Source organism: Typopeltis vanoorti, chromosome 15 (assembly GCF_054136105.1).
Source record: "Typopeltis vanoorti isolate ZY-2024b chromosome 15, IOZ_Tvanoo_1.0, whole genome shotgun sequence".
In the NCBI taxonomy this organism is placed as follows: Eukaryota; Metazoa; Arthropoda; class Arachnida; order Uropygi; family Thelyphonidae; genus Typopeltis; species Typopeltis vanoorti.
In genome coordinates this window covers 57,918,535-57,943,132 of record NC_143563.1, presented here as the reverse complement: position 1 = coordinate 57,943,132, position 24,598 = coordinate 57,918,535, and the positions used below count along the sequence as shown (strand labels likewise).

Genomic DNA, 24,598 nt, shown 5'->3' with positions numbered 1-24,598 from the left:
AAATTTTGTGTGTCCTGAAGGCTGATTTACCTGTATGTGGAATGAAAAACCCAAGTTTCCAGGAGAAAAAAACCTTGCTACCTCTGTATGAGATTGGCTAACTCACCTTCAATTGAAAAAACTCATATAAAGATTCCTTCTGTCACGGTGAGAATTGAACTTAGCCTTTTCCAACCAAAGGGCACAATGTACCACCGTTCTTCCAATTGTTCTATGGAGGTACTATCAACCACACGATCTCCTGTTTACTAGACAGGTGCTTTACTCAACTAAGCCATGGCACCTTTCTTTTCTTTACTTTAAAATCCAAAGTCTGGCTTAGGTACATTGAGATGTTTATGTTATTTGGTGCCATGGCCACTGCTAGACACCTAAACAAAAAACACAGATGTACACAATTGAAATTGAAATTTAATAATAAAAACAAAACAGATTACAATAAAACTGAAGCCATTCCACCCATTAAAGGGATATCAGATAAACAGAATACTACAGAAATACAACCTTAATACCACTGTAAAATGAGGTCTCTTATTCCCATTGTATATCTCACGCTTTTACTTAAACTTTTATTTTTCTTTATTTCTATTTACTTTTACTCTATTTTACGTTATGCTCTACCTTTATGCTCTATTTACTTTATCTTGGTTTATTATTTTATTCTCTATCTTACTTTACTCTTTACCTAAATTACTACTGGTTGCCTAATTTCTAATACCTTGGAAAATTTATTTAATATTTCGACTGTGCCACCAAGATCCCCCTTTTAGGCATTAAATATAATTAAGATCTCTCTAAATCTATCTCAGGCTTTATTGACAGTCATGGCTACTCTTATTTAACTTTGCACACAGGTTCGCATTTATTTAGAAACAGTGCATTGGATCAAGGATCAGTGAATACACATTCTTTAACATAACAAACATATTTATTAAACTAGGATGCAATAATAAAGTTAATGAATGAATTGGCTTTTCAAAATTTTTAAGCTAAGAATTCTGATCTCATGCAATATACACTCATTAAAATACACAGCAATACTATCATACACCAATCTATAATCTCATACATTGTGCATACATAATAAACATGCAGCAATACTATCATACAAGAATCTATGTTCTCATCCTAAAACTAATTTATTCAAGCAATATACATATTGCTTGAATAAATTAGTGAAAATATTTTACCTTGGGTATAATACCCAAGGTAAAATACTTTCTACATTTATATCTCCTCCAGAGATTTTTATTTAATAAGGTTAAAACACCTTATGGCAACTTGTTCTGGTAAAATACTTATGAGCTCTGTATTACTAAATCTTGGTATTTCTAGCCTAGCTCCCACTGATGAGACCTCAATAAAGGTCGAAATCGGTCTGGGTAGTGGCCTCTTGCCTTTAATACAAAACATCATGCATCTCCTTCTTGGAGATGTGTTTTGGCATTAAGGGTAAATATAAAGATTAGTGATCAGAGCTCATGCCACCTTTACCACGAGTTGCCCTGATCTTGCACTACCTGTAGGATCAGCTAGACTTGCATCACTTGCAGGCGCAAACTTGACTTAATTGTCTGTTTGCTTACTTGGGAAATGGAGTAAAACCAGGTTTAAAAATTGCTTGGTATTCTTAACATATATATATACATACATACAGGTAACCCTCATATAACGTGGTACTTATACAACGCAGTTTCGATATAACGTGGTCTACAAATTGCAGTAACCCTTTATCTTTTCATATATTTTTCACCTTGTGACTTAAAAATCAAATTTTATCTTCGTTAAATTTGTGTCTGCCTGTATCGCGCATGTAGTTATAAGTAGCGAATTTTAGGGGAAATACCTTTAGCACGCATCTACATCAATTGTTTACCATGTAAAGTGTTAATTATTGTTGAAAGTTGTCTTCGTTTTCTGCCAGGAAAGCGCATTAAAAATCATAAGTGTGTTCATCTCAAGCTGAGCACTTTATTTCCTGGTGAGTTACATACAATATGTAATGCTTTTTTTTTTTTTTGTAAAAAAAATGTTTCTATAGTAATGACTGCTTAGAAGGCTTTTGCGATATGGTGGAAAACAAAATTAGTGAATTAATTGATGAGGAAATGAATTTAAATTAGGAGGAACTAGTACAATTAATAGATGACATCGAACCAAATGACAGGGAAAGTTCTGTTGAAGATTCTGATTGTGATGAATCCATTAAAAAATTCAGTTTAGAAAAATTAGCGGAAGGATTGGACTTGGCAAGAAAGTTAGGAAGCTATTTTACAGATAATGATCCCTCAATGAGGGCTCGGGAAAAATTTATGAGACAATTGGATATTTGTTTAGCTCCATATTATGAGCTTAATAAAAAAAATTGCAGATTGACTTGATAACTAAACTAGCCGAAGTATGCAATGAGAATTATACAAATGATGTCCCAGAGATTTCAAGTGATGACGACTTCTGGCCACTTGTAAATAACGACCATCTATGAAATGTTCGTTTTGAAGACAGTGATGATGATTAAAATATGCACTTTATTATGTGCAATGAAGTTTACATACAATTTGTAATTTTATAAATTTATACTATATATTTGTTTCATAGTTTATATGTTTTCTTAATTTAAATGAATTACAAGAATTAAATAAAAATATATTTTTGTTGGGTATGTCATTTTTATTTATATAATTTAAAAAAAAATGATTTCAGAACCTAACCCTACTTTTTCTATGTAATCTGAGTCTCGCATAACACGATTTATATAACGCCCCATTTCTATGGAACCTAACATCCTACGAGGGTTACCTGTGTATATATATATATATATATATATATATATATATATATCAGTTGCAACTTTTGCCCTTCCATACTTTCACCTGTCTTACATTCAATGGTACCATGATAGTTTTGGTTCTCTGACAAGTATGTCAAAGTAGTCCACGATAAAATTTCAGCATACCCGACATGACAAGCCTCTTCAAAATACATAATGTGGCTTGGCTTGTCAAAAACCTTAGTACAAGCTCATCTTATATCACAGTCTAGGAGCTTCAACAAATCCTTATCACACTTTGAAGATGCAGATGATTTACTTGCTTTTAGAATGGCAGACAGACCATCAGAGTTAATAGTCACAACTTTTGTCTTTTCTCACATCAGATGTTACTATAGTAACATCACCCAAAGATAAGGATGACTGACCTCTTAACATTAGTCCTCTTCTCCAACTTGTATAGATGACCAAGGAAAATCACTTCCCACTATACCACAGAGCTCACTATATGTCTACTTTCATCTTCTGTTAGAAAGCCATGAGAAAAATCTTTACTGATGTGAATACAAATAAGTCTCACAGTCCATATGACCCCCCCCCTTTCCCCAATAATTGTGCTGAAATTTGCACTCCAGAATTAACTTCCATCCTGTATCACCTAAACAAGCTGGCATATAGTAGTGTGGAAGAATGCCTATATCCAGCCTTTTCCTGAAAAGGAAGATAAAAAGTCAGTCACTAAACTGTCATCCTGTTGCCCTCATCAATACAGCTCTTCTAGCTCATTTGGTATTGATGATGCCCTTTGGTTGGAAACACCTAAGTGGGAATTCCATTTTGGATATGAACAGTCATTATAAGGGCTTTTCAACTGAAGATGAGTTAGTCTCATATACAGAGGTGGAAGGCTTTTTCCTCCTGAAATCTCAGGTTTTTTCTCCTATAAAACTAATTGGCCAGAAGAATACATAGTTAACAGACATAATACTTTGCCTCCATAGTCTTAGTTGCTTCAGCCATAAATCCAAACAACCCAATCTTTGACATTTCGAAGGTGTTTGATTGGGTTTAAGATATAATCCTTGCTACACTACCATCTTCTGTTGTTTTTAAGGCCTTCTGCCCTTTGTACTTGGGTTACTAGTTTCCTCAGGTTTCCCACTACTGCCATTAGTTTTTTAGAGTCTGTGTATCTCAATGGAGGTGTCATGTGCTAGGCTGCCCAAAAAAAGAGCATCCTAAGTTCTATTCTAGTCGCTGACTAGAGAAACTTTTTTGGTTGCCAGCAGTGTCAGGACCACTGTGAGGAAAGGGTATATGTGGAACTACAAAGCTGGTGATTATGAGGAGCTCAGGAGCTAGCAGGTGTAGCATGGAATGAGGTGTTAGCTGGAAAGGAGATAAATGCAGCTTCAGGAATATTCAAAAACTGTCTAGTAGAAGCAATGTCTCATTGTATTCCAAGGGTCAGAAGGTTAGATAAGGTAGGTTTGAAATGGATGAATGAAGAGATTAAGCATGTGATACAGAGGGAAAATGCATTATGGAGGCAAGAGGATTGATAATAATCAATTCCATGAAGATTACAAAGAATAGGCAAGGAGAGTGACTTGGTTAGTAAGAACAGCAGTTATCTAATGAAGCCAAAAATAATCATAGGGAGTTTCTTTCGATATGTAGTCAGAAAAAAAAAAAAAATGATTGTGGAAGGCTGACACTGATTGGAGAAAATGAATAAGAAGAACTGCTGCAGAGGATATAGATGAAATATTTAATGAGCAGTTCATCAAGGTCTTCATTCTTGTGAATGTGACATCATGGAGAGTTTGAGAGCAGTGGATGATGAGGAAGAGAGAGATTGACTGTAAGTCAGCAAGAGGTATATGGGAAATTGAGTAAACTTCATGTTAATAAGGCTGTGGGACTTGATAATATATCACCACATATTTTGAAGGAATGTGCCAGGGAGTTTGCATCTGCCTTGACAAATTTGTTTAATTTAATATGAGTCTTGCACTGGGTCAAGTTCCCAAAGACTGGAAGGAAGGCAAGATAAAATTGTGCTGCTTCATAAGGGAGGTCACTGAACTCAAGCATCAAATTATAGACCTATCCGTGTGTCAGTTGTGGTTAAACTGTTAGAGAGGCTGTGAGAAACAGGAACCAGAATTGGGTTGACAACAGTGGTATAATCTTTGATGGACAACATGGATTTACTAAAGGGAGATTATGTTTTAGTAACCTACTTACTTATTACAATAAGGTGATCACTTCATTGGACAAAGGAGATGGATACACAATAGCATACTTAGATTTTTGCAAAAGCTTTTGATAGATTACTGCATTATAAGTTGATAGTCAAACTAGAATAGATGGGGTTGGATATTAGACTAGTGCATTGGGTTTGAGATAGGCTATCTGAGAGGTATCATAAAGTTGTGTGTGGGGGAGCAATATCCCGGAAAATCACTAGTGGTGTGCTTAAATGGTCTGTTTTAGGGCCATTGTTGTTTAACTTGTATGTTAATGATATTGAGAAAGATCTGGATCGGGATATTCAGTTATTTGCAGATGATGCAAAGTTGGAACGAACTGAGAAGAGTATAGCAGATGTTGTGGCCATACAAGAAGACTTGAATAGATTGAATTGAATAGGTACAAGAGTTGGGATACCAGTTCAGTGTTGCAAAATGTATCATCATCAAATTCCTGATATGTATACCCTCAAGGATATACATATATGTATATCATAATATACATACAGGATATTATGATAGTACTTACATCACTTCCTATCAACAATTTTCCTCCAAATCAATCTGTTGTTACCTGTCAAGACTTCAACATTATGAGATCATTTATTTCTCCCTTCTAAGGCACTTTTTATGTATCAATCCACCTATATCTTGGTCTTCCTCTGGGTCTTTTTCCTGCCAACCTGGCAGAGAACACTTGTTTTGCTAATTTTTCCTCTCCCATTCTATTTAAGTAGCCGCACCACCTGAGATTAGCTCTACTAACATATTCTTTGAAGCTAAGAATGTCAAGTTCTTTCCTAAGATGCTTGTTTTTAATATGATATTGTTACCATTGATTCCATCTGTTCATGCCAGTAATCTTCCTCAGGACTCTCATATCTGTGCCCTCTAGTCTTTGGTCAAGTGTTTTATTTCTAACCCAGCTCTCAGATCAATAAAGTTATTGTAATAATGATAATAATAACATCCATTTATTTATATGGTATTGAGCACTAATTTTCATTGTTAAATTAGTCTCTGGCTCAAGGCCCATTGAAACAAGTCCCCCTTTATTGTAATTCCATATTTCTCATTAAAATGAATTAAAATAATAATAAATTTTTCTTTCTGTTTTTTCCTCCTGTAATTAAAACATTTCAATGGCAAAATTATGTCTAGTGTGCATGCACACACACACACACATAACCACTATATGCTCAGTTGTAACCATGATGACTCTCTACAAGTAAGTGACGTCTCTCTCAGTAGAGACTTGTAGAGAGACTCAGTGATGTCTCTCTACAAGTAAGTGATTATGAAATGCATCTTTTTTTGATTGATTATGTACCCTTCTTTTGTGCCAATATTGATTTTTTTTTCCTTTTTTTTTTTTTTTCTTTTCCCCCCAGAGTAAGTGAGTACTGTTTAGCTTGTAGTTAGTATGTAATGTCTGGTCTGATGATTCTGGTTCATTGCATTACAGAAACTTCATGCAATCCTGATGCTCCTGCATGCATTTAAATAATGGAAATCTGTTGAGCAAAATATTAGAGATTTTCATTGGAATGAGAAGCATGAATATTATTATTTTTTTTTTTTTGAGAGTTTTGCATATATTTTTAACAAATTAAATGCAGCTGGAATTTTTAAAGCCTTTTCAGTTGCTATTTCTTCATTTTGATTGTAGTGGATAATAGCCTTGAGCTGTTTTTGTAAATGAAGATACCCTGTGCAGGTTTGCAGATAAGATTGTTCAATGATACTTCTGATGTCCATGTTATTTAAATTTAGTTCTTGTCTACATTGAGAATGCAATAATATGCTTAATCAAAAATTAATTATTAATATAATTAATATTAAAATACTTGTTTTTATTTACCGTGTAAATGTAAATGCTGGCCTGGTTGTTCAAGTGGTTAGCATACCCGCTTTCTTACCAACAGACCCTGCCATGGGCATGGGTGTTTGCGATTGTTTTTAAGTGGGAAATGAATTTCATTGCCTGGTCAGACCACTACCCTGCTTATTGGAGGCCTGAAGTGACTTGAAAAAGTTTCATGTTGGTCTTTTGAGCAGGATTTCCAGACTATATAAAAAATAAATTAAAAATACAAAAAAAATTACATTGATAAAAAAAATTTAAAAAAAACCCTTAGGCTACCCACAGTATGAAATGTACTCTAGGTTTGCAGATAACCTTTTATGGGTGGGAACAACTTAAAAAAAAATGCTGTCTTATAATTATATTGCTTTATTTTATGTAAACAACACAAGCCCTTTGTGCTTGTGTTGTTTACTTGAATTCTTGGGAGACTTACATCAGCCCAACGGCCAAGACAACCCAATATAGCCTGCTAGAGGGCACCATTAGGACTTTAGGAACAATAGTAGTTTCTTATCTTCTGTCTCATTTGCTTTTTGTAGTGCCTGCATGCACGTGCCATATTTGTATGTTCTCATGAAGATGGCAATGTGACATTGATGAAATATAGGAAGTATTTATTAAATTTTCTTTTAATTAATATTCCAGTATACGTTGTAAATTCCTTAAATAATTTAATAGTCATGTTTACTTGAATATTTTACCTTTATAGTAATTTTTAAATGCATTATTTGTAATTTTAGATTGTTTAATTTTTATAGCTGCATTGTAGAAAATAAAGATTTTCACACAGTATCTAGAAGCGATGATCAACCATTCCTTTATTGTGTACTCTCAGTTCCTCAAGATCAGGTATTATCGTTTCATCAATAGATCATAAAATATTATTACTAGAATCATTTACATTTAATGTCTGTAAAATTTGTAATAGTAAAATTTTCAGTTGAGTTTCATAGCCGTTATCAATACAGTTATAAGAAACACTAAAAAGAATAACAGTTTAGTTGAAAGCACGTGATACAAGGTATGACAATTTAATGCAATGCTTTTCATCACACATAGTATGCAGACTGATGCAAGAAAACCTGCAGTTTATAGATATAATTTACTCACCTCCTAGCCTTAGTTGCTTTAGCTTAATCTAAACCTACCAACCTTAAGCAGTTGAAAACTTTATCTTGCAGCATGGAACAGTGTGCAGAATTGCACACTAGTCTACTGGAAAGCTTTCGGTGCCTAAACAATTAAATGACATCTCCAAGAAAGCATGTACAGAGTCACTGCTCTCTTGCCTGCAATGCCATATCATAGTATGTTGCTAGTGGTAGCAGTGCCCATGGAGTAGCGTGACAATTGGATATGCCTTATTCCATGATATGAAAATCTTGCACAAAATTATTACATTTTATCCATACAAGATCAGCCACGTACAGCAGCTACTACATGATTATGATTATTATTATACTTCTTGACTCCATGAACTCATGGAGTCAAGAGACTCATTGCGGGGAATCTATCATAACGCAATGTCGATCATACCACTTCTTGAACTCATTGACCGTTCTTGCTCTCACCACTGTATCAAAAAAATCAGAGGGTGCTCGGGATGATAAGTTATATCATGATAAGTTACTGACATTTGCTCTGATGTTTCTAATCAGATTGGAAGTCAACGATTCTTGGCTTTGGAAACTTTTATGGGAGAGATGAGCTGCATTTTTATCTGAATGGAAATGTAAGAACCCAAAATTGTTGAATTTGGGCTTCTGAATCACCCCATGGACTCCATGAACTTTCATTACATTCACCAAAAATTACCATTTTGTGTGACTTCACAGCAGATTTTATAATAGGGCCATTCCTTTTTGAGGACATCACTCCGACAGGACCAGTTCCATTACTGCACAAAAATATCATGATATATGAACAGTTTTGTCATTTCACAACTTCAGCCATGACGATGTCTGGATAAGACCATTTTTATGCAAGATGGATCACCTACCCCCACATTGCACTACTGCAGCTTCTATGGCATCACTTCACAGAAGAAAGAGTAATTAGTTGCATGGTCACCTTGCTCCCTTAATATTACTCCATGTGACTTTTGGTTGGCTGAAGGTGGTCTCGAACTTGGCAGCCTTGAAGGTCAACATATCACAGACCATGATGAATGTTTCTTCAGACATGTTATGGTCTCCTGTTCAGAATGCTATGTAAAGGATGCAATTTTTGGTCAACAAGACCAGTGGCCACGTTGAACCAGGTCCTCTTTTGCATGGATGAATTCAATGTGCTCGAGTTGTGCAACAGGTTTGTGACAACACTTATGCTCCAGTAACTACTGTTACTGGAGCATAAGTTATTGTACTAAATTCAGTTGATATTAAATGTTTTATTGCTGTGTTATCATAAGTGTAACATATAAAAGTAATCTTTCATTTCAGTTTAGTCTTTGTTTCATTTGTCTGTCCCTTTTAATGCTTTTTTTTAAATGGTACAGTGGTATATTCCCCTTATTGGCAACTTTGTGAACTAAAATTATTTTTCATGGAATGCTTCCCATGTCTTGATTAATCTCCTTACCAAATTTAGTAACATACCGTTGAAAGTTTATTTATTTATTTATTTTATTTTTTCACTTGGTTAGACTATAATAAATTTAGTTTAATCCTTTATCTAAGTGTGAGCAAACAAAGTTTGCGCCTGAAAGTATCTTTAGGACTGGGGTAAAGTAGTACAACACCAGGCAACTCGTTGCAAAGGTGGAGCAATGCAAAACACATCTTCTTGCGGATATGTATAGTGTTATGCATTACAGGAAGGGCCACTACCCAGACCGGTTTCTACCTTTATTGAGGTCTCATCAGTGGGAGGCAGACCCAAACGTGGAGATACTAAGGCTTTGCTTACACTTGGATAAAGGATTAAACTAAATTTATTATAGTCTAACCAAGTGAAAAATAAACTCTCAACATCTTTCTCTAAATCCAGAGTAATTTAATAATAAGGTGGCATACCTTTTGGCTACTCCTATAGGTAAAGATGACCTCTCCATTGCTTCTTCCTTGGTATCTTCACTTCTGGGCCTGGCTCCCACTGAAAAGACCTTAATAAAGGTCGAAACTAGTCTGGGTAGTGGCCTTTCCCTTAATGCATAACATTATACATATCCGCAAGGAGATGTGTTTTGCATTATGGGAGATACTGAGATAGGAGTGATGATAGCTTTCTCCACCTTTGCCACGAGTTGCCTTGGTGTTGCACCACCTTAGCTCAGTCCTGAAGACACTTTCAGGCACAAACTTTGTTTGCTCACACTTAGATAAAGGATTAAACTAAACTTATTATAGTTTAACCAAGTAAAAAATAAACTCTCTTACTTCATCAGTGTTGGCAAAAATTTGAACTTTTGTTCAAAGAAGGCACTGAGGTTTTACTTCGCTGCCAAACTTAAATTGGGAATGACTGCTTCTCTCTATCTAAGATGGGAAAGTCTTAGTTTAATCACACAACATTTTTTTAAGAGCTAATAAATTATCAATATTACAGTTATACCATTACAGTTATATTATAATTACACCATTGCATTATTTTATGTATAACATCATGCAGATCTTGGTTCTGTTTGTAATTAAATATTGTTGGCACTGATGATAGCCTGTAATATTCAGGCTTAAATATTTGGCTTTAAGTAAATAGTATTACTTATCCCTTATGTTTTTTCATGTTAATTGAAGAAATATAAAAGTAAACAAAAGGTTTTTTGCTTTTATATGTTAGGTAACTGTGTGTGTGTGATATGCAGGGTTCTGACAATTATATGAAGTAGCAAAGAAAATGAACCTGTTTAACTCTTTTGGTAACAAAGATGTTCTTTGCTTGGAAAGACCTGGGTTTGACTCATGTCTAAGATATGAGTGGCCTTCAAAAGAACTTTTCAATGGAAATCGAGTTAGCTGGTTTCATACAGAAATGTTTTCCTACTAGAAACTTAGATTTTTCATCCTGAAATACAGAAACTGGCCACGCAATCAATAGATATAAAAGACTCTAAATAGATTAACTTCCCTTTTGTATTAGGTTTGCTGTTTAAAGCCATTCCATTAAATTTAACACAACAGGATAGCGAAAAAAGTGGGGCAGAGATAAAATTAGGTATAATTGCTGCTTAAAACTGGCTGATTAAAGCACATGCTACAGATAGTAATAAATAAGACTAGAATAGCATGGAGTATAAATTAGAACCTTTGAGGAAAAGGCAGAGAAGGATAACCAAGTATCAGATTAAGTAAAGGGGATAAAAATCCCCTTATTGTTTTTCAGCCAGTATGCGAAACTCTAAGATCAAAAACTACGATCTAAACGTTTCATGTCGACGGATCCAAGCGTAAGTGACCACTTGGTAGTGCCACACCAAGGCAACTCGATGCAAAGGTGGAGCAAGCTCCCTCGCTATTCTTGATATTTTCTCATAATGTAAAAACACACAGCTCCTAGGAGATGTAGTACTGCTTTACATTATGAGGAGAGGTCACTACCCAGACCAGTTTCAACCTTTTTTGAGGTCTCATCAGTGAATGCCAGAAAGGTGTGCCACTATATTATATTATAACATATTATAACTAAGATGAAAAGCCAAACGGCTATTTTTTCTGGCGAGGTTGATAAGTAAAGAGGATAAAAATCCCTTATTGTTTTTCAGCCAGTATGCGAAACTCTAAGATCGAAAACTACAATCTAAACGTTTCATGCCGAAAAACTGTCGGCGGATCCAAGCGTAAGTGAGCACTTGGTAGTGCCACACCAAGGCAACTCGATGCAAAGGTGGAGCAAGCTCCCTCACTATTCTTGATATTTTCTCATAATGTAAAAACACACAGCTCCTAGGAGATGTAGTACTGCTTTACATTATGAGGAGAGGTCACTACCCAGACCGGTTTCAACCTTTTTTGAGGTCTCATCAGTGAATAGTTAGACCTAGATGATATCAAAGTTTAAGTGAATAGAACTTACATACCTTCGCTATACGAATGTCAGAAAGGTGTGCCACTATATTATATTATAACATATTATAACTAAGATGAAAAGCCAAACGGCTATTTTTTCTGGCGAAGTTGATAAGGGGATAAAAATCCCTTATTGTTTTTCAGCCAGTATGCGAAACTCTAAGATCGAAAACTACGATCTAAACGTTTCATGCCGACGAACTGTCGGCAGATCCAAGCGTAAGTGACCACTTGGTAGTGCCACACCAAGGCAACTCGATGCAAAGGTGGAGCAAGCTCCCTTACTATTCTTGATATTTTCTCATAATGTAAAAACACACAGCTCTTAGGAGATGTAGTACTACTTTACATTATGAGGAGAGGTCACTAACCAGACCGGTTTCAACCTTTTTTGAGGTCTCATCAGTGAGTAGTTAGACCTAGATGATATCAAAGTTTAAGTGAAAAGAACTTACATACCTTCGCTATACGAATGCCAGAAAGGAGTGTCACTATATTATATTATAACATATTATAATTAAGATAAAAAGCCAAACGGCTGTTTTTTCTGGCGAGGTTGATAAGTAAAGGGGACAAAAATCCCTTATTGTTTTTCAGCCAGTATGTGAAACTCTAAGATCGAAAACATAGAGTTTCGCATACTGGCTGAAAAGCAATAAGGGATTTTTATCCCCTTTACTTATCAACCTCGCCAAAAAAAACAGCCGTTTGGCTTTTCATCTTAGTTATAATATGTTATAATATAATATAGTGGCACACCTTTCTGGCATTCGTATAGCGAAGGTATGTAAGTTCTTTTCACTTAAACTTTGATATCATCTAGGTCTAGCTACTCACTGATGAGACCTCAAAAAAGGTTGAAACCGGTCTGTGTAGTGACCTCTCCTCATAATGTAAAGCAGTACTACATCTCCTAAGAGCTGTGTGTTTTTACATTATGAGAAAATATCAAGAATAGCGAGGGAGCTTGCTCCACCTTTGCATCGAGTTGCCTTGGTGTGGCACTACCAAGTGGTCACTTACGCTTGGATCCGCCGACAGTTTGTCGGCATGAAACGTTTAGATCGTAGTTTTTGATCTTAGAGTTTTGCATACTGGCTGAAAAACAATAAGGGATTTTTATCCCCTTTACTTATCAACCTCGCCAGAAAAAATAGCCGTTTGGCTTTTCATCTTAGTCAATTATCAGATTATTTAGGAACAGATCTCATAAATGGGTAAAATGCCTTCTTAATGTTTTGGATTAGACCAATTGGCTTGTTCCAGTCTTCAGTTTTCTAACTCTTGTTCTCTTTATTATTTATATTCATACAAAAATTTTAGTAGTCTGTTATTATTAGCAACAGACCTCCACAGATCCTGTTTCACATAGAGAGCTCATCATATTATGCCTTAAAGTTATTTTCTATTTTAGCACTCACTACACTTTTAGATAATGCAATTCTACTGACCAACCACTCTCCATGCAAAGAACATAGTGCTTCCTGCTCACACTCTCTTTATACAGCTTCCAGAGATGACTCTCGTTTTATCCCTGTCTCATTAAATTTTGTGAAAAATCTCTTCCACATTAACTAGTAACAACCCTTACCAGTTTGTCTTTGTCGTATCTCCTCTACCTCCTTCTGTTTATGAGAATGTTCAAATAGTATTTTCTTAATCTGTCTTCATAATCTCTCATCCCACATTCCACAGAAGAAACATCCCATGAAAACCAGTGATCAAATCTGCATGCACATTCATTGTATATATATATATATATATGGCCTTAATCATGAATAAGGCCATATATAATGAAACATAACTGCTTTACTTCAGCATTGTTGTCAGTGTCCTCCTCCTCCTCATAATCGCCATAATCTATGTGATGACTTCATTACTTGAGCATTATGACCCCTAAACTTCAGGTCCCTGTCCACTACCACTCCCAGATCTATCTCCTCTACCTTCTGCAAAATTTCCCCCACTAATTGTATACATTGCATTCCATCCTTGTCTACCTTTTGCAACATTGAACTCGTATCTCCACTCACTTGCTCACCTGTACAGTCTATTCAGATCCTTCCATAAGGACACAATATATGCTTGAACTCCTCATTGCTGCCTATCTTCAGTTAAACCTGTCTCAGTTACTATTAATAACTTTCTTCTTTTATAGTGGCTCTCAACCTTTGTGAGACTGTGGCCCAGTAAATTCTTTTTTTTATAAGACAAGGTCCCGGTCCCAACAGATTTACTCATAAATACCTTTCAATTTTTTTTTTTTTAAAGTTCATACATTAAACTAACATAAGTATTAATAATTAATACTTATGTTAGTATAAAGTACTTATTTATACTGGAGCATTGTCATGAAGCAGGCGAACACTGACTCAACATTCCTCGTCTCTTCTCCTTTATGGTGTCGCACAGTTTGTGCAGAAGTGAAGCATAATATTCTGCATTCACAGTGATATTACTTTCCTTGAAGTCAGTCAAGAGAATTCCCTGGTAATCCCACAAGATTGTTGGCATGATCTTCTTGGTGGACTGAGTGACTTTTGGCTTTTCTCAGCAGTGCTTCGTCTGGTTTGTACCACTCCATGGATGGATTCCCTTTTGGAAAGAGGATCGTAATAAAGGGCCAGAGTTTCATCCCTAGTGACAATGGATTCCAGCACTTCTGTCTGATTCCCTTGGCAGAAGTTCTAAAAACTTGTGAGAACAGGTCACATGATGCTCCTTCTGAATTGAAGAGAGAAGTCGGGGCACCCACCTTCATCATGTGAAGCTTCTCATGAATGATGTGAAAGATGGTTGTTATAGAAAGCCCCAACCTTGCTGAGATTTCTTTGAGCTTCAGTCATCTGTCATTGAGCAGTTCTTCCTCAACAAGAGAGACATTTTCATCAGTCATCACTTCCACAGGCCATCTTTGATGCTCTCTCTTCCTAGGCAAAACTGATTACCCATTCCTTCATGGTGGAATATGAAGAAGAAGCTTCCTCATAAACAGTATCCAATTGCTGTTTTGATAGCACTTGGAGAAAGTCCTTCTTTGGTGAAAAACTTTATCACAGTGCAGTACTTAATTATTAACATTACAGCCACCTAGCATGCCATATGTTAGTCAAACAAGTGCCTCCAACTGAATAATACAGATAAATTGAAACTGGTACACTAAGCTCCCCATAGATGGTACTATCTCTCTCTCTCTCTCTCTCTCTCTCACACACACACACACACACACACACACTGTTTTAAAATTGGCAAGAATTTTCTATGTCAAGCCGGAAACTTATGAAACCTACCTCCTACATTTCATAATTCAGAATGCCCTGCCACATTTCGAATTCCAGATGATTGGAGTAAAGCTGTCATAGTACCATCTCTAAAAAGGGAACAGGGTAAGAATTACTGATTAATTTCCCTACTGAATGTTCCTGGTAAGATTTATGCAAGCATCCTTGAAGAAAGGTAAGGAAAAATTGTGAAAGGGAAACTTGGAGAATAATTTCCATTTTTAAATTTCTTTAGCTGTCGCGATTATTCATGTTGAAGTTTCTTGAACAGACAACTATGTAGATACTGGAATGTAAATAAATAATTTACTAGCTAAAGTTAATTATTTACAGCCAATGTTTTGCTAGCTTAAGCTAGCATTATCAAAGGCAATTTAACACTACACACTCAGTGAAGACACAAATCGAAATGAGCTGAATGACAAAAATGGTCTTGTGCAAGGATGGCACTCTTCATGATGATTACTGTTGTTAATGCTGATGAGTAGATAAGACAGTGTGCCAAAATCTATATAAAGTCAAACCATTTACAGTTGACTGAATTCTGTAAAACTTATGCCGCTTGCAGGAACAGTCTCTCCCATTTAAACCAGGATTTGTGTAATAGCCTTGCTTTCTTTCATCATATGAAGTGGTCTTTCTCTAAGGCATGTTGATGGGTCTTTCATGTGTTCAGTTATGTTAAGATACTTACATACTGTTTCACACTAACATTCTTCTCAGAAACTTGGAATTTTCAAAGCCTCCAGGGCAAAACAAATTTTATCCTTAGGACCAGCACTGCACCTAGAACATTGCTCTACTCTCATTATTCCAGCAAAATGGATATAACAAAAAAACCCTTGAAAAACTCCTAAAGAAGAACAACCCTCCCCCCCCCCCAAAAAAAAAAAAGACTGTACATTATTGTTCAATAGGCATGGGCACCTCCATGTAGTCCGAAGACTCATCGCGGGAGACCCAAACTATCCACACAATCTATCATATACCTCACTTTGAACCCATTAACAAACAAAGCACTTACAACCCATTGTAGCAATCCATTCCACTCATTCACAACTCTCCAAGCAAAAATTCCAGTCCCCACACACTCCAACAAACCACACCTTTATGCAGCTTCCAGGGATAACCTCTTGTTCTGCCCCCACCCCTAGCCAAGTGCTGAAACATTTCCCCTGTATCTATCCTATAAAACCCTTTAAGCAACTTAAATGTTTCTATCATATACTCCCTCTTTTTCTCCTATCAACCAACTTCTGCAATCCACATACCCTCAATCTATTCTAATAGGGAACATTTCCACAGACAACTCACCATCTTGGTCACTTGTCAAGGCCTTTTAAAGAGGAATAATAACATCTTATCTCTACTTGTTGGTGTGTTTTGCAATAGCTAAGAAATCTTATGGGCTACCTTAGCAATATGCCCTCTAAACTTTAACTCTCTGTCTACCTCCACTCCTTAATCTCTAGCTTCATCTCTTTTCTGGAGTACGGTTCTATCAATGTGGTACAGCGTGTAATCTGTTAATCCCAAAATGCATAACTTTACATTTCTCTACATCAAACTGACATCCATTATCTGTTGACCATAAGCACAGCCTATTTAACTCTTCCTACAAGCTCTCCAATCGCCTTGAGTAATAACTTAACTTGACTATTACTCTATCTAATTTTGCATCATCAGCAAACACCTTAATATTCCCTTTCAGATTATTTTCTCTATCATTTATGTACAAATTAAACAGTAGTGGTCGCAGCTGAAATTTTGCGGCATACCACTAGTCAGCTGTTGTTGCCTTGATTCTGCCTTTCCGTATACCACTTTTTGATATCTATCGAGCACCCACTCTCATCCACATAATCAGTATCATATCCATTCCCAATTGTTCTAATTTGCATAACAGAGTTCCATGTGGTATTATGTCAAATGCCTTTGCAAAATCCAGCAGAATCATTGTGTAGCCATTTCCTTTATCTAACTCAGCTATTACTATTATAAAAAGTTACTACATTACTAAGGCATGATCAACCCTTCATAAAGCTATGTTGCTCCTCATGCAGTATCATACTTTTATCCACCCATTCTTAAATTTTCTTTTTGACCAATTTTTCATTACTTTTACCACCATGCCTGAGATACTGATTGATCTATAATTTGCTACTGCAGTCTTAGAACTTCCCTTATGCAAGGAAATTATTTTGCCCTTTTTCTATTCCCTAAGAACTCTACCAGAGCTGGCACTTAAAGAGCCTAGTTAGAGGCATTGTCAGTTCCCTTTCACATTCTCACAAAACCTGAGCTGATATCCCATCTAATCCCACAGCTGTATTTACTTTGCGATTCTGCAATATCCTAAGAACCTCAGTTTAATCCAACTCTGTTCCTACATCAGTGTCTATCACATACGTTACAGCAGTAACGTCACTTCCATATGGTCACTCTGATGCATGGTGATGTGCCACACCAGGCCTCACCATGTAGTCCTCTTGTATGCTTTTCTGGAGGCATCAACTCTGAAGATCAGTCACTCCACACCTCTTTTCCAGGAACTTTACCTTCTATTACTATTCTGAGAAGTCCTCCTTTCATCCTTTCAATGTGTCCAAAATATTTTAACTTTCTTCTGTCGGTATCCTTAAGGAGCCTTAAAGTTCTACTGATCTTTTCTAATACCCATTCATTTATACACCTTTCAGTGTATATCCTTAACAGCCTTCGGTAACACCACATCTCAAAAGCAGATAAATGGCATCCAAAATCCTCAACTTTGTTCCCATGGAGATAGATCCATCCTTCCAGATTTTAGACAGGTCTCTGACTTGTTTTAGCCATCCCTAACCTCCTTCTGGCATATTCTGAACAGCAATTCTTCACATTAATAATGGATCCCAGGTACTAAAACTTGCTGACAATTCTTAGAGCTTCTCTATTTGTATTTCTTTTGAGAACCATAATCTTTGTCTTGCTAGGAGTGAGTTGAAGTCCTCTATTATTACTGATCTTGTTAACTTTGTCAAGAATTAGTCTTAGTTCTTCCATGTCATTATAAAGGAGTATTGTATCATCAGCATACCTCAGATTACTGATCAATCTACCTCCTATCCTAATTCCTGTCCTGAGCTCATCCAATGCTTCACACATGATGTCCTCTGCATATATACTAAACAAGTGAGGAGAAAGTAAACATCCTTGTCTAACTCCTTTTCCAACTTGAAGCCAGTCAGTCAATCCAATACCTGTTCTTACCATGGCTTCTTGCTCCCTGTACAGGTTGGCTATCAACCTGATAGTGTGTTGAGGAAAACCCATTCTTTTCATTACTTCCCACAGTTTCACATGCTCAACACAGTCAAAAGCTTTAGAGTAGTCTAAGAAACACTTTACCAGAGGGAGTCTGAATATTTTATATTTTTCTATGATCTGTCTAAGGCAAAAGATCTGATCTCTGGTGTCCTTACCTTTCCTAAACCCTGCTTGTTCCTCAGGCATCTCTGCCTCAACTTTGGCCTCAATCCTATTTAGCATGATCTTCAATAAAATTTTTCTTACATGAATTATTAAACTAATAGTCCTATAGTTCTTGCAAGCTTTCATATCTCCCTTCTTAATGTATGGGTATGAAAACTGACTTCTTCCAATCTCTAGGCTTTATCCTCTCTTCCATATCCTTGTAATCGATCTATGAAACACTCTTATCCCTCCATCCCCTGTGGCCTTAATTAACTCTGCTGGGATTCCATCTGCACCTGGGGCCTTATTGCTGTTAAGCTGCTTAACTGCTCCTTCAACGTCATGCCTAAGTGGAGGAGGTTCCAAATCGAAATTTTCTTTATCCACTGTATTGTAGTTCCTCACAGTATTCTTTCCATCTGTTTTTGATTTCCGATTCTTCTGTTAGTAATGCTCCATTCCTAACATCCTTTTATAATTGTGTCTGCTCATCTGGATCTCTATCTTTTCATATTTATTAGTATAGAACTCTTCTTTGTCTTGCTTGATGGCTCTTCTGACTTCTCTATGTAATCTCTTATATTCTTCTGTCCCAGTGTCTCTTTGTTTTTCCAACCGCCTTCTTTTGATTAGTTCCCATGTTGAATCTGATATCCATGGGTCTCTTGGTCTTCTTATTGGGCTTAGGATACTTCTTGGCTGTATCCTGTATTATCACCTTGCTCCTTCCCAAAGCATTTCTGGTGAGTTCTCCTCATTGGTCTCCAAAAAATCATTCGAGTTGATGTTTCTTCTATGAATCCACTAGGAATTTATCTAATATCCAATCTAGTTGGATGTGCCTGACGTGGAAGTTTTCAGAGTCTTAGTCCTACTTTTGCTTTTACTAGCTGATGATCTGTACCACAGTCTGCTCCAGGACAAGTATTCACATCAGAGATGCTTGTCTTCTACTGCTGGAAAGCTAGGACGTAATTAATCTAGTGCCTTGACCTATCAATGTTAGATATTATTATTATTTTATTTGACACCTCCAGGGAGTCCAAAGACTCATCGAGGGAGGGTACCTGTTCTACAGCTCTGTCTCCACCACTCAATCCTTCAACTGAGACATACTACTAAACCAACGCCATATACTGCTGACCACCACTAGTATTTCCACAGACAATTACAAACATCCATGCCAATGGCAGGATTCGAACCCACAGCCTTTTGGCTGGAGATCGGATACGCTAACCACTCGGCCAACCAGGCTGGCATAACTTCCTTAGTCGGCGACTAGAATCGAACTTACGATGCTTTTTCTTTGGGTGATCTAGCATCGTGCATGGCACATGCCACTTCCACTGAACTGCACAGGAGCTTCTAGATATTCAAGTATAAGTCTGTCGTGTTTGTTTCTGAAAACAGGTATTGGAACTATTAAGTGCTTCTGCTGAACTGCATGTTTAGTGTTACGTTCACCCAGACCAAACATGCCAAACTCTGGCCTGACTCTCATATTCTTTCCTATTTTTGCATTTAAGTTTCCTAGGATCTAAAGTATGTCTCCTTGGTAGGCAGTCCAAAACATTCTGTAAGTTTTCATAGAATTCCTCACTCTATTCTTTAGGCCTGTCTTTGAACTTTGGTGCATGAACTATCATGATTGATACATTGGTAGGCTGAGCCTTAAGTCTAATAGAAAGTATCCTATCATTAATTGGGCTATAACCAAGAAGGCTTCTTGCCTGAGCTGTCTTCAGTATCACAGCTTTGAGTCACCACCTGAGTAAACAATTAGCTTACCATCCTGTCTTTTGAAGTGACCTTCTCTATTCCATCTGGTCTCTGTACTTCCCAGGATGTCAGTTTTATACCTATCCATCTCTTTACAGACAATGTCAAGAGTTCCCATTTGCAGACCCCCAAACATTCCATGTGCTTATGTAAAATTCTCTTCTAAGATTAATCCTGCACTGTCTATGCAGTATGTCTATTGACTTCTGTTGGAGACTGTGATATACTTCTCAAAGAACCCTCTGCCTAAGCCCTGAACATGGCTCTGATTATTCCGCAGGACAACCAATGCAGCGGATGTATTATAAGGCACAACCATATTAGCATTTTTTTCCACATGGACTGCCAATGTGTGGACTGCCTATGAGATGAAATAGCAAAATAGGAAAGATTCACTCCTAGCCCTCAGATACTCTAATAACATTGGAGGGAAGGAGCAAGAAGGAAAGAAAAAAGGGAGGGACCAGTTTACAGATACTATATCAGATGTATATTACATGAAGTAAGGCATGTTCCAGCATCAGGTACCATGAGTTTGCAACTCCTGTACTTGCTAAAGTGAGCCCTTGAGGCAGTAACCTCACTTGGATGATGTAATTTTGCTGAGTGGTCACTTGGCACCTCAACTATTTTATCTGCTGCTTTCACTTTGTGATCATCATCAATCATTAAGGTTAATCTTCCATAATCATTCTTCCGCTTACTTGCCACTTAACACGTTCGCTGCCACGCTACTTCGGCATAGTCTGTTCCCGTACGCCGAGCAATTTTACTTCTTCAAGGTCAGTACGGTAATCTCGTTGCCGGCGGTAAGCTTCATACGAGTATACTCGTAGTTGGCTTGTGCAGAGCATATACCATCTATGAGAATACACAGTTTTGATGCTAGCTCCACAAGCCAAAAATTTTCACTCCTTCAATGTCAGTACAGTAATCTTGTTGCCGGCGGTAAACGTCATACGAGTATACTCGTAGCTGGCATGTGGGTGGTTTACTAACTACGAGTATACTCGTAGTTGGCAGCGAACGTGTTAACGAAAGAACTCTTTGAGATTTCCTTTGGCCTGCTTGGCGGTTCTGGTCACATTTCTTGTCTGAGCCTTGTAGTGTTCATAGTTGTTGGTCACCTATCTCCTTATACACACTCCACAGTGTTTTCTTCTTCTGAAGCTCATGCTGAATGATATTACTCATCCATCTAACTCCTACCTGATGAATCCTCCTTATCTTAGGTATATAATTTAATATTGCTTCCTCTAGGTGACCCTTAACTCTTTCTCTCCCCCATGCACTACTAATATCCTTCCCTTGCAGTGTTTTATGTATGGCACAGATTTAAGCTTCCTCCTAAACTTGTCATAATCACCTGCCTTGTAGTTCCACATATACCACTTCTTGACATAATATTCCTCTTGTTTTATGATCTCCCATGGCCCATAGCAACAACCAACTGTATATTTTGTCTTTACTGGCATTGATCTCACACCAGACCGCTTCAGATGAACTGCCCATCCTATCCACTGTCATCAGCAGTATCCCTCTCCCATCCTATCTTCTCTGAAAATACTTAACCCTTTACATTCTATCCCTGTAACTACATCATCTGCTGTTAACCAAGTCTCACTAATGCCTATAACTTTTGGCATGGTTGTTCCTGATACTCATGGCATCAGTAATTAGAAACTGCATCATCCCTTTAGGCTCCCACCCACCTTAACTTCCTGAATTGACTACCCTTTTCAATATTTTTGCTTAGAGATTAGATTCTGCACTTCATTTCATACTCACTCGTTTCATGGGTGCTTTCACATAAACTTACTTGCTTCCATCCTAATTGCTTAAGTTTTCCTTTTGCACTTCTGCATGCTCGGTGAACAAAGCTCTCTCTAGATATCTAACACCAAAACCATTTAGATGCAGTCCATCAGCATTATGCAAATCCTTCTTTCCATCAAACACAGATCCACACAGCCTACATTATTCCTTCTGCACAACGTATGCATCGATTCATTTGCTACCAACGCCCACCTCCTCAGTTCACTTCTATTATAGCGTGGCAGGAGACTTGCAACTTCACCTTCTCGCTCTCAGTTATGCTTCTAACAACTCCTTTACATCCTCCCTCCCTCTCTCTCTCTCTTATAGAATGCTTCTCGTTTCATCCTACATCCAAGGCATAACAGATAAACTGAGCTACTTCCTGAAATGACACAGAATCAGAACATTATACAAACCTCTAAACAATATATCTTGGACACTCTCTCCTTTCCAGATGTCTGTAGTATCCCCAGCCAGTGTGGAACTCATTATTTTGGACAGACAGGACAAACTACTTAGGGGAAAAAAAAACATAAAAAATACTTAAGTTTTTGCTTAAGCTAGCAAAACATCAGCTGTAAATAATTAACTTTAGCTAATAAATTATGTATTTACATCCACTGTCTATGTAGTTTTCTGTTCCAAAAACTTCAGTATAAAGTCCATGGTTCTGCATTTTAATTTAGTTTTGCTGATAACTAACATTAGACATAGTTATCAAATAAAATTAATAGACTGCATTAATCTTCATTGCAGAGGCAATAAAAATATCAAATGCATATCTTTGGAAATCAACAAATTCATTCCACTGTAACAAGCATACGCTTAGTACCATTAAAGCAAAATTGTAGTTGTTATTGAAATTCTTGCAATATTTTCATCAGTATATTCTTACATAATTGGCATTGCTGAAGCAATTGGAATTGTAACTGCATAAAGTTTTAAAATGTGAATACTATAACTTTTTAGGATCAAAAATTGATATCAACTTAAACTGGAATTACATATGCAAAGAAGCAAAGAGTAGAGTTGAGTTTTTTTTTAAATATCTTTAACAGTTATAGCGTTTGTTTTTAACAATTTGATAATGTTAAATTTGAACATTTGGTTTACATACATATGAGGAATGTTCAAAAAAAAAAGACCTCAACTTTTTAAATAGCATGTCAATTGGCACAGAGAGCATACTGCAGCAAGTTTTGACAACAAACTATCATTTGTCCCATTCTGCTATGAGCATTAGTTGCCAAGTTACATCCACTGAAGTGAGCACATGCACAAACTGTTCGTCAGATTAGTGACAATGAAAGAGCTTGTAGAACAATGTGTGTGTGTGAAATTTTGCTGCAGACTTGGTAAAAATTTTACAGAGATATTTCAATTGCTTAACCAAGCATATGGGGAGGACTGTAGGTGCCAAATGCAGTGCTATGAATGGTTTAAGCATTTTAAAAAGGGCAGAACATTGGTCGGTGAAGATCTCAGACCTAGATGACCTTCCACATCAACAGACAACAGCCATGTCAAGAGAGTTCATGCTGTGATTCATGGAAATCGTCATTTAACTGTCCGAGAAGTTGCTGATGAAGTGGGCATCAGCATAGGATCTTTAAATTTAGACTCAAAAACTTCAGATGCATCACGTCAGTGCAAAATTCATGCTGTATTTGTTGACTGATGATCAGAATGAAAACCATGTTGAAATCAGTAAGGAACTGCTTGCCATTGCAAATGGTAATGAAAACTTTCTTAAGAACATCATAACAGGAGATGAGAGGTGGGTTTATGGCTATGATGTTGAAACCAAGATGCATCACAATAGGTGGGGAAAGAGTTTCCTCGACCAAAAAAATCACGGATGAGTCAGTCAAAGATCAAGGTGATGTTGGTTGTGTTTTTTTGATTGGAAAGGCATTGTCCATTATGAATTTGTATGGTTTACCAGGAAGTTTTAGCATGTTTGAGGGATTCAGTGTGCAGGAAGAAGCCTGAATTGTGGGAAAACCAGACTTGGATGTTGCACCACGACAATGCGACAGCTCATGTGTCGCTCCTCATTCACAATTATATGGTAAAACATCAGACATTTGTTGTACTCCATCCATCATATTCTCCGGACTTAGCCCAAGCAGACTTTATCCTCTTTCTTAAACTTAAAACCACTTTGAAAGCACGTCATTTCCAAACCATACAGGAGATTTGGGAAAATGCCATAAGAGAACTGCGTGCCATCACAGAAAGTGTGTTCCAGGAAGCATTCCAACGATGGAAGAAACTTTGGGAACGGTGTATCACCAGTAGAGTGGGGGGGGGGGGGACAGTGCTTAAAATGTTATAAAATGAGCAATAATGTCATTATAGTTTGCTCTTTT

General features: G+C 36.9%; 1 protein-coding gene across 8 annotated transcripts in view; it reads left to right on the top strand.

Moving 5' to 3' along the window:
• Positions 1-24,598, top strand: part of Rbcn-3B (WD repeat-containing protein Rbcn-3B) — a 717,321-nt gene that overhangs the window by 347,504 nt on the left and 345,219 nt on the right. For all 8 annotated transcript variants that reach the window (XM_090405900.1, XM_090405903.1, XM_090405904.1 and 5 more), the window contains one exon: positions 7,651-7,741. In XM_090405900.1, the coding sequence (XP_090262026.1) occupies positions 7,651-7,741 (91 nt within the window). The remainder of the gene's footprint in view (positions 1-7,650; positions 7,742-24,598) is intronic.